Below are 9,765 nucleotides of genomic sequence, written 5' to 3' on the forward strand. Positions count from 1 at the left end.
AGTGACAGTGAATAACATAATATATGGGGTGACAGTAAACAGCTTACTATACGGGGTGACAGTGAATGACGTAATATATGGGGTGACTGTGAACACCTTATTATACGGGGTGACAGTGAAAAACGTAATATATGGGTTGACGGTAAATAACTTACCATACGGTGTGACAGTGAATGACGTAATATATGGAGTGACAGTGAATAACTTACTATACGGGGTGACAGTGAATGACGTAATATATGGGGTGACTGAATAATTTACAATACGGGATGACAGTGAATGACGTTATATATGGGGTGACTGATTAATTTAATATAAGGGGTGACAGTGAATGACGTAATAAAAGGGGTAACAGTGAATAACTTACTATATGGTGTGACAGTGAATGGCGTAATATAAGGGATGACAGTGAATAACTTACTATACGGGGTGACAGTGAATGACGTAATATATGGGCTGACAGTGATCTGCTTACTATACAGGGTGATAGTTAAAAACGTAATATACGGGGTGACAGTGAATAACTTACTATACGGTGTGGCAGTGAAACACGTAATATAAGGGGTGACAGTGAATAACTTACAATTCGGTGTGACAGTGAATGGCGTAATATATGGGGTGACAGTGAAAAACGTAATACATGGGACGACAGTGAATAACTTACAATACGGTGTGACAGTGAATGACGTAATATATGGGGTGACAGTGAACAGCTTACTATACGGGGTGACAGTGAATGACGTAATATATGGGATGACAGTGAATAACTTACTATATGGTGTTACAGTGACTGACGTAATATATGGTGTTACAGTGACTGACGTAATATATGGGGTGACAGTGAACAGCTTACTATACGGGGTGACAGTGAATAACGTAATAAATGGGATGACAGTGAATAACGTAATATATGGGGTGACAGTGAAAAACGTAATATATGGGGTGACAGTGAAAAACGTAATATATGGGATGACAGTGAATAACGTAATATATGGGGTGAGAGTGAATAACGTAATATATGGGGTGACTGTGAAAAACGTAATATATGGGGTGACAGTGAAAAACGTAATATATGGGGTGACTGTGAATAACGTTATATATGGGGTGACAGTGAATAACGTAATATATGGGATGACAGTGAAAAACGTAATATATGGGATGACAGTGAATAACGTAATATATGGGATGACAGTGAATAACGTAATATATGGGATGACAGTGAATAACGTAATATATGGGATGACAGTGAATAACGTAATATATGGGGTGACTGTGAAAAACGTAATATATGGGGTGACAGTGAAAAACGTAATATATGGGACGACAGTGAATAACGTAATATATGGGGTGACAGTGAAAAACGTAATATATGGGGTGACTGTGAAAAACGTTATATATGGGGTGACTGTGAAAAACGTAATATATGGGGTGACTGTGAAAAACGTAATATATGGGGTGACTGTGAAAAACGTTATATATGGGATAACAGTGAACAACGTACTGTATGGAGTGACTGTGAAAAACGTTATATATGGGATAACAGTGAACAACGTACTGTATGGAATGACAGTGAATAACGTAATATATGGGATGACTGTGAACAACGTAATACGTATATGGGGTGACAGTTAACAACAGTATACATGTATATGATATGTTTAGTAATTGTGTATTGTATCCATCGTATGTTCTGTGACTCTCACGTGTATTGTTTCCTTAGCATGTGCTGTGACTCTCACGTGTATTGTATCCATAGTATGTCCCGCGACTCTCACGTGTAGTGTATCCATAGTATTTTCTGTGACTCTCACGTGTATTGCATCCATAGTATGTCCCGCGACTCTCATGTGTACTGTATCCATAGTGTGCTCTGTGATTCTCACGTGTAGTGTATCCAAAGTATGTCCTGCGACTCTCACGTTTAGTGTATCCATAGTATGCTCTGTGATTCTCACGTGTAGTGTATCTTTAGTATGTCCTGCGACTCTCACGTTTAGTGTATCCATAGTGTGCTCTGTGACTCTCACGTGTATTGCATCCATAGTATGTCCCGCGACTCTCACGTGTACTGTATCCATAGTGTGCTCTGTGACTCTCACGTGTAGTGTATCCATAGTATGTCCTGCGACTCTCACGTTTAGTGTATCCATAGTATGCTCTGTGATTCTCACGTGTAGTGTATCTTTAGTATGTCCTGCGACTCTCACGTGTACTGTATCCATAGTGTGCTCTGTGACTCTCACGTGTATTGCATCCATAGTATGTCCTGTCACTCTCACGTGTATTGCATCCATAGTATGTCCCGCGACTCTCACGTGTACTGTGTCCATAGTATGTCCCGCGACTCTCACGTGTATTGCATCCATAGTATGTCCCGCGACTCTCACGTTTAGTGTATCCATAGTGTGCTCTGTGATTCTCACGTGTATTGTATCCATAGTATGTCCCGCGACTCTCACGTGTACTGTATCCATAGTGTGCTCTGTGACTCTCACGTGTATTGCATCCATAGTATGTCCCGCGACTCTCACGTGTACTGTATCCATAGTGTGCTCTGTGACTCTCACGTGTATTGCATCCATAGTATGTCCCGCGACTCTCACGTGTACTGTATCCATAGTGTGCTCTGTGACTCTCACGTGTATTGCATCCATAGTATGTCCCGCGACTCTCACGTGTACTGTATCCATAGTGTGCTCTGTGACTCTCACGTGTAGTGTATCCATAGTATGTCCTGCGACTCTCACGTTTAGTGTATCCATAGTATGCTCTGTGATTCTCACGTGTACTGTATCCATAGTATGTCCCGCGACTCTCACGTGTACTGTATCCATAGTATGTCCTGTCACTCTCACGTGTATTGTATCCATAGTATGCTCTGTGACTCGCACGTGTACTGTATCCATAGTACGCTCTGTCACTCTCACGTGTACTGTATCCATAGTATGCTCTGTGACTGTGTCCTGTATTCTGTGTGGGGTAACTGTCCCGTGTCCTGTATTCTGTGTGGGGCAACTGTCCCGTGTCCTGTATTCTGTGTGGGGTAACTGTCCCGTGTCCTGTATTCTGTGTGGGGTAACTGTCCCGTGTCCTGTATTCTGTATGGGGTAACTGATTACTAAGCGAGTGTTATCGCACTGTGTACAGATTACTACGCAAGCGTTATCGCACTGTGTACAGATTACTACGCGAGGGTTATGGCACTGTGTACAGATTACTACGCAAGGGTTATCGAGCTGTGTACAGATTACTATGCGAGGGTTATGGCACTGTGTACAGATTACTACGCGAGGGTTATTGCACTGTGTACAAATTACTACATGACGGTTATCGCCGTGTGTACAAATTACTAGGCGAGGGTTATCGCCGTGTGTACAAATTACTACGCAAGGGTTATCGCCGTGTGTACAAATTTCTAGGCGAGGGTTATCGCCCAGTGTACAAACTACTACACCAGGGTTATCATACTGTGTACCGATTACTACACAAGGGTTATTGCACTGTGTATAGATTACTATGCTAGGGTTATCGCACTGTGTACAGATTACTATGCGAGGGTTATCGCCCTGTGTACAAATTACTACGCGAGGGTTAACGCACTGTTTACAGATTACAACGTGACGGTTATCGCCCTGTGTACAGATTACTAGGCGAGGGTTATCGCACTGTGTACAGTATTCTACTTAATAAATGCTACGTGGAAGATACACTCTCTTGTTGTGACTTCTGTGGTGACTTTACCGTGCACCTCTAACCGTGTATTACATACACAATGTTATTGCCTTACGATATGCAGCCTCGTGGTGGAGAAGCCGGTGAAACGAGATACATCCAATAGACGGCCTGGCATGTGGACGGGGACACCTCATGCAACTTATGGACTGTACTTGTTAAGTAATAGCGTATGCTAGTGGCCAGATCAAACACCAAATAAATACAATATCGCGGTGCATTACATAGACTCAGGGTACGTTTAGAACTTTCAAGTTGGCACAGAACCGTTCGGGCGGAACAGGCCAAACACTGTTACTTCTAACGCGGGGAAGCGATCAGGTGATCGTGTATTACTCCGCGCTCCCCTGCAGCAAGAAGGCGGTTGTAGATATTGGGTTGTATATAGGTACAACATTGACGTCAAGGCATGTCTTGCCATTAGGCATAATGTGCGTCAACATTTAAAGTCGCCTCAAGGTCATTCCATCACAAGCTCACATGGAGTAAAGAGTACTTCCGATCACTGCACGGCACACTCAGGTGGCCTTACAGGAACTCCATACATGTATTGATCCATGAATGTGTTGTAATCTGATGGGAAAGACAACAAAATCCTCTCTCATGTAATTTTACTGCCTACAACATACTTTAAAAAAACGGACGGGGTGGGGTCCGGACCCCCTGGACCCTCCTCTGGATCCGCCTATGAATCACTACAATTAGAAAACGAAGATCATACATTTTCGCTCTGAAATTCTAGTCGACTGAAAAACGGACAATACACTATCATTTTGTACAGAGCACCTGTCATCTTGAAAACCAACACATTTAAATACACGCACGTTGTACAAAAAGATTTCCCATTTCGCAATGAAGTGCAAACCAACCCCTCCCTTGAGATGCTCGTTCATTTTCTCTAAGTGCCTCGTACATATACTATTTATACACATGCGAGTATGTTCCATGTTATACAGTGATTAAATATGTTTTTGTAATTACTTTATTTTAACAACGTGTAAGAGTTCTAAGGCACAAGACACAAACACAGTTCTTCAATGCGGTGTATTTGCGTTCTAAGACAAAACGAGTTATCTCCCTTCAACAAAACACTGATCCTCAGTCCACGAGCATTTTCTGTCCTGACGTTTGTCTAACTTGGTTGGTTTCCTGTGGTATCCTTGGTTTCCAGGGTTGCTGTTAGTCTCACTTCTAAGATAAGACTTTTTGGTATACCCAGCAGATAACTATCCAGATACAGGTGGCGAGAGATAGAGGACTGGACAGTGTTGCCTTGGGCAGAATGTGGATAGAGCTCGCTGTTAGTAACACAGTCAGCTGTGAGCGTGCTCAGTTCACTGGAACCATAGTCGACAAGGGAGAGCTTGTTGCGCGCAACGGATCCCTACACTCACCAAGGTCGAGGCAGACGCTCCCTTGGAGCCTTTGCCAAATATACACCAATATAGCTCAGTAGCAATAATGCATATATTTATAGTTGAACAATACATTACAAATACCTATCCGTTGTCTAAATTAAGCAATTAAGCACGCGTGCGTGCGTGCGTGCGTGCGTGCGTGCGTGTGTGTGTGTGTTGCTGCTTGTACTAGTCCGGACTGATGCCGATTTATAGTGCTAGCTCACTGAGATACCATGCCGCAGTTTAACATGAATACCCCGATCAGACACAGTATACTGACTCCGAGCAGACCAGTCCTCGGTTTAGGTATAACGCGGCCGGGGATCGAACCTCGAACTCTCCGCTCTCCGGGCGGACGCTCTACTACTAGACCACAGAGGCGGTCATTTACCCAGTGACCTACGCAGTAAACAGTGTAAGTCAAGTACAACAGACTCGAAGGCATAAAGCTAAACGACGATATGTGGAAGTGTATGAAGTTACATTTACGGAGACATCCGACTACGAAGCTGTTGATTCCTACTGCTGCCCTCACCCCGCCCCCAACCCCCCCCCCCCCCCCCCCCACCCACACACACCTCCCCGCCAGCTGACACACGGAGTGCTGTAGGTACAATGTGTCTGAGCCAGTCCCGGATAGCTATACATAAATTTGGAATAACAAATCGCATCTCCTGTATTGTGAAAGGAATATTGGTTTGGTAATGAATCGTAAGGAAGGTCTAAATTGAAACATTCCCCGTGTTTTTATGTGTGAGCGTGCTTCTAGGAACACCTCAGGTCGTGTGTTACACTGTTCAGTGCTCGAATGAGAAGGTTTGAATTCAAGTGACACCGCACCAAGGAGCGTCAATCTTTGGTTAGTGGTCCATCAGTTCTGTAAGCGATTTAAGATCGTATTTGGTTAACTATGCCCGCTGCAGCAGAATAACACTGCTCATTCCGACACTCCGACACTCACTTATTCCACCAGAGTAAGCCACATATGGTTGCGAGTGGTTTTGGCATTACATTTATCCTCCAGGTAGAACCAATAATGAGGGGGGGGGGGGGGGGGGGGGGGGGTGGGGGGGGTGATGGGGTTGAGTGTTAGGGGGTAGACATAAATAGCCTCCATCAACAAAACCACAACATGCCTGTGAATCAATCAGGGAGAGTGCATATACGATGTTGGTAGACACGCTAGTTGAACAAAATTAGAGCTGAACAGGCGGAGAATATTTCAGAACGTGTGCTAATTTTGCCAGCATCCCAGAGATGGCAAGCCCTTCATCCCCGGGGAATGGGTGTTGCAAGGAAGGACGGGTCTATAAGTGGTACAGGGAATATAGCACAACTTATGGCGGTAAAACCGAACATGTAATGAGCCGACAGAAATATCTTCCCCACATTTGCCTCACCAACAGTTTGCAGGTAAAGGAGAGAGCGAAACGTTCCCTGTGAGGCATTACTACCTGACTCGTACTCTTTTAATTCTATCTCCTTCACCATTAGCGTTAAGACATAGCAATGCTCGACTGCTCATCTTCGGTTTGGATGATAAAGTTGCCTTCACATTGTAATATAATTATCTTCACACGACAATATAGCTGCCTTCACACGACAATACAACTGTTTTCACACGACAATATAGCTGCCTTCACACGACAATACAGCTGTTTTCACACGACAATATAGATGCCTTCACATTGTAATATAATTCCTTCACTCGATAACATAGCTGCCTTCACACCGGTAATACAGCTGTCTTCACACGACAATATGACTGCCTTCACATTGTAATACAGCTGCCTTCACACGACAATACAGCAACCTTCACACGACAATATTGCTGCCTTCGCACGACAATACAGCTGCTTTCACAATGCAATATAACACTACCACATTATAATATAGCTTCATTCACACATCAATATAGTTTACTTGCACTGTTAAAGTGAAAATTTAATCGCCAGAGTGAAGGGTATTTTCCAGTCGCTTGAAGTACATTTTAAGCTGAGAGATTCCGTATTAAAACAAGAAATTGCTACGCGAACAGCATGTCATCGCTGTCATTGATTGTTTGGAGGACGTGGCACGTGCAGTGTGTTGTGCTGGAGAAGATCAACTGTGGTGTTTGGGTAATGATAGTAGAGAAGAAGATTCATCAATATATCACAGTTACCCTGCTGCACCCAACACTGGCTATAGAGTGCGCGAGAGGGGTTTTAGGTCACTTTGACAAGTATTTCAGTTATCTCGTCAGCTAATAGTGAGAGTAATCACCAAAGTGATGCAGGTCTGAGCACTTTGGTGAAACCCATGAGCATTGTTCCCACGATTTTAGGATCCAGGCACGCATAAAGGACGCAAATCTGCACAGCATATTACGGCACCTAAGACAGCTGGGCTGTCCGTGCCCGTTAGCTAAAGAAACAGCACACGGGTAGGGTGTTGGCCACGCGGAGCGTCACCTGCCCGAAGGTACAGCTAGGGCATATACAACTCGCCTGACAACTTATATCATGTAAGGTTCCTTTGTTAGGGGTCGGCGGCAGAGCATTAACATAGCATGATCCAATTTATCAAGGTGAAAATCAAAACTGTTTTTTTCAGGAACATGTTATTTGTGGACGATCATAGGGGATATTATAAATCCAAAGTCGCCTCTGAGAACTCTGCAAGCAGGCAGGATAATCATTAGGCTCACCATCTGCAGTAAGAGTGAATGTCCATTATGATACATCATAATTTTTCTCGAATTGCAGAGATCGTAGGATAAGCTTACGTACTGTGTCGTGTCATATGTCAAGTCGCTGGCACTCTATCTACAAGCACATCTAGCGTGTATTGTGTCGACCCTGGCCAAACGTAATACGATACACCTATACCACTCGTCTATACACACTATTAAAATGCTTGGCGTTGACTTGTGTACATTTTTAGGAAGCGAACAATTCGTGGATGGCACTAGAGACCATTCTGTCCCAGCGGAAGACAACTGACATTTTTTTTTCATGCTTGCAGACACTCATCCTTGCAAGCATTCCTTATAACGTTCAGTAGGAGACTTAGAATCCCCCGCACTTTACTGTCTGTTTCATGGTATGAACGTATTCGTGTAAGATACAAACTGAAACCATTGTGATGACTATTATTTGACAGGAACATTAGCCGTAAATACGAATCATTTCTTTATCAAATTATGTTGGCTGTCAATGGTCAGCTGATCAAAAACGACATTGCATATGCAGAAGATTGTGAGTCGATGTCATTTGTCATATATTTTCTGATTTGGACCTTCAGTTAGTAGTACAGAATTAATAAATCAATGGACAATGGCATACCTCCTTTCAGTCACGAATCAGCCTCTTTGTATTACTTGTATGGATTGCGTACTATGCTATTAGCCATAGAACGTTGGGAGACATGTTAGACTATCAACTTACGCATATCAAGCGGGTATAAAGGGTGATCGATCTTCTTTCAATGACAGTCCATGAACATACTTTATATCATTATCCTGCCACGTTAAACGTTCACAGTGAATAAGCATGTATTGTATAATAAAACATGGCGACACAAAGCAATGAGCTCAGCATAGCGTTACCAAACAAAACTATTCAGGTGTTATCCTGCTTTGTCTTTGCCATCTCCAATTACATTGTTGTATCTGCCCTTCTCTGTCTGTGATTGTGTTTAACCATTTGAATATGAGTGTATGTAAATGGTCCCCCTGGGCATTCCGTTTTAGAATTGGCCCCTAGCAACCTATAACTGTCGCCTGACGTCTCGGCTAGGAGGTCAGGCTCGCTGACTTGGTTGAACTTGTGTTATCGAGCCCCGACGGCGAATATCGATGCTCATAATATCAAACACTGCTTTCTCTGGTCTAATCAATTATTTAGTGTTATTTGAGCATGTATGTGCTGAGTGTGTGACACGACACACCAGCGCATCCCCCATTACAAACAGCTCGATATATTGAACGGTACGATTCAACAACGATTCAACGATTCAAGGAAAATAAATTTTATCAAAATTTATCACAGTTGAAGACCTTTTACTTCAGGGATATCCAGCCAACCATTAGACCATTATTATGATTCATATCCATAAGCTCTCATATATTGGTGTCGCACCAACGCTTTCACAAAATATTACCATCCTTCAACCAGTGAAAAGACGTGTCTACATTGCTAAAGTTCTAACTGGAATTGAAACATTGTAAAACGCTATAAGAGAGGGCAACTATGCACTCCATTCGTTTCACATATGTACGTGACTAACACTACCGATAATACTAATAATAAACACAGAAACGTTTTCAGCCTAACAGAGGGGAAACTAGGAAGCTATCCACAGATGTGCAAGACTTCAATGGAGCATTTTGTTTCCATGGCAACTGTAGAGTTCTCCCTCCTCGCCATCTCCCATGTAAACTTTGGAGAAGTTGTATATGGATGTAAACACAGTGAGAACTGGCTGGCAAGCACAGAACACCAGCCTCTTCATCCCAACCAAAAGCTGCAGGGACATTGCTTGTTATTCTCATTCCAGAAAAAGCTCCTAAAATGATAGCTTTTAGCTTGTTTAGCGTTCCATTCCGAGTGTGTGTTTCTAGGTCATGTCGGGTAGTCAGTGTGTTACCGTT

At 43.1% G+C, this 9,765-nt stretch overlaps 2 protein-coding genes across 2 annotated transcripts; one reads left to right on the forward strand and one right to left on the reverse strand.

Moving 5' to 3' along the window:
• The first annotated feature begins 72 nt into the window (after positions 1 to 72).
• LOC124120539 (RTX-I toxin determinant A from serotypes 1/9-like) lies at positions 73 to 2,019 on the forward strand. Its single transcript, XM_046483385.2, has one exon. The coding sequence runs from the start codon at positions 754 to 756 to the stop codon at positions 1,630 to 1,632; it is 879 nt and encodes a 292-aa protein (XP_046339341.1). The 5' UTR covers positions 73 to 753; the 3' UTR covers positions 1,633 to 2,019.
• A 101-nt stretch (positions 2,020 to 2,120) lies between these two features.
• LOC125381913 (repetin-like) lies at positions 2,121 to 3,123 on the reverse strand (the record flags this gene model as incomplete). Its single annotated transcript, XM_048399271.1, has 1 exon — positions 2,121 to 3,123. A coding segment is annotated over one exon (939 nt), but the record flags the coding sequence as incomplete, so codon positions are not given.
• Between the last annotated feature and the right edge of the window lie 6,642 nt (positions 3,124 to 9,765).

The sequence above is a fragment of the Haliotis rufescens genome, unplaced genomic scaffold (assembly GCF_023055435.1).
Source record: "Haliotis rufescens isolate VD_foot unplaced genomic scaffold, xgHalRufe1.0.p SCAF_2, whole genome shotgun sequence".
Lineage (NCBI taxonomy): Eukaryota > Metazoa > Mollusca > Gastropoda > Lepetellida > Haliotidae > Haliotis > Haliotis rufescens.

Coding starts and splice junctions, on each gene's coding strand:
- LOC124120539 (XM_046483385.2), top strand. CDS start 754: ATGACAGTGAATAACTTACTATATGGTGTTACAGTGACTGACGTAATA.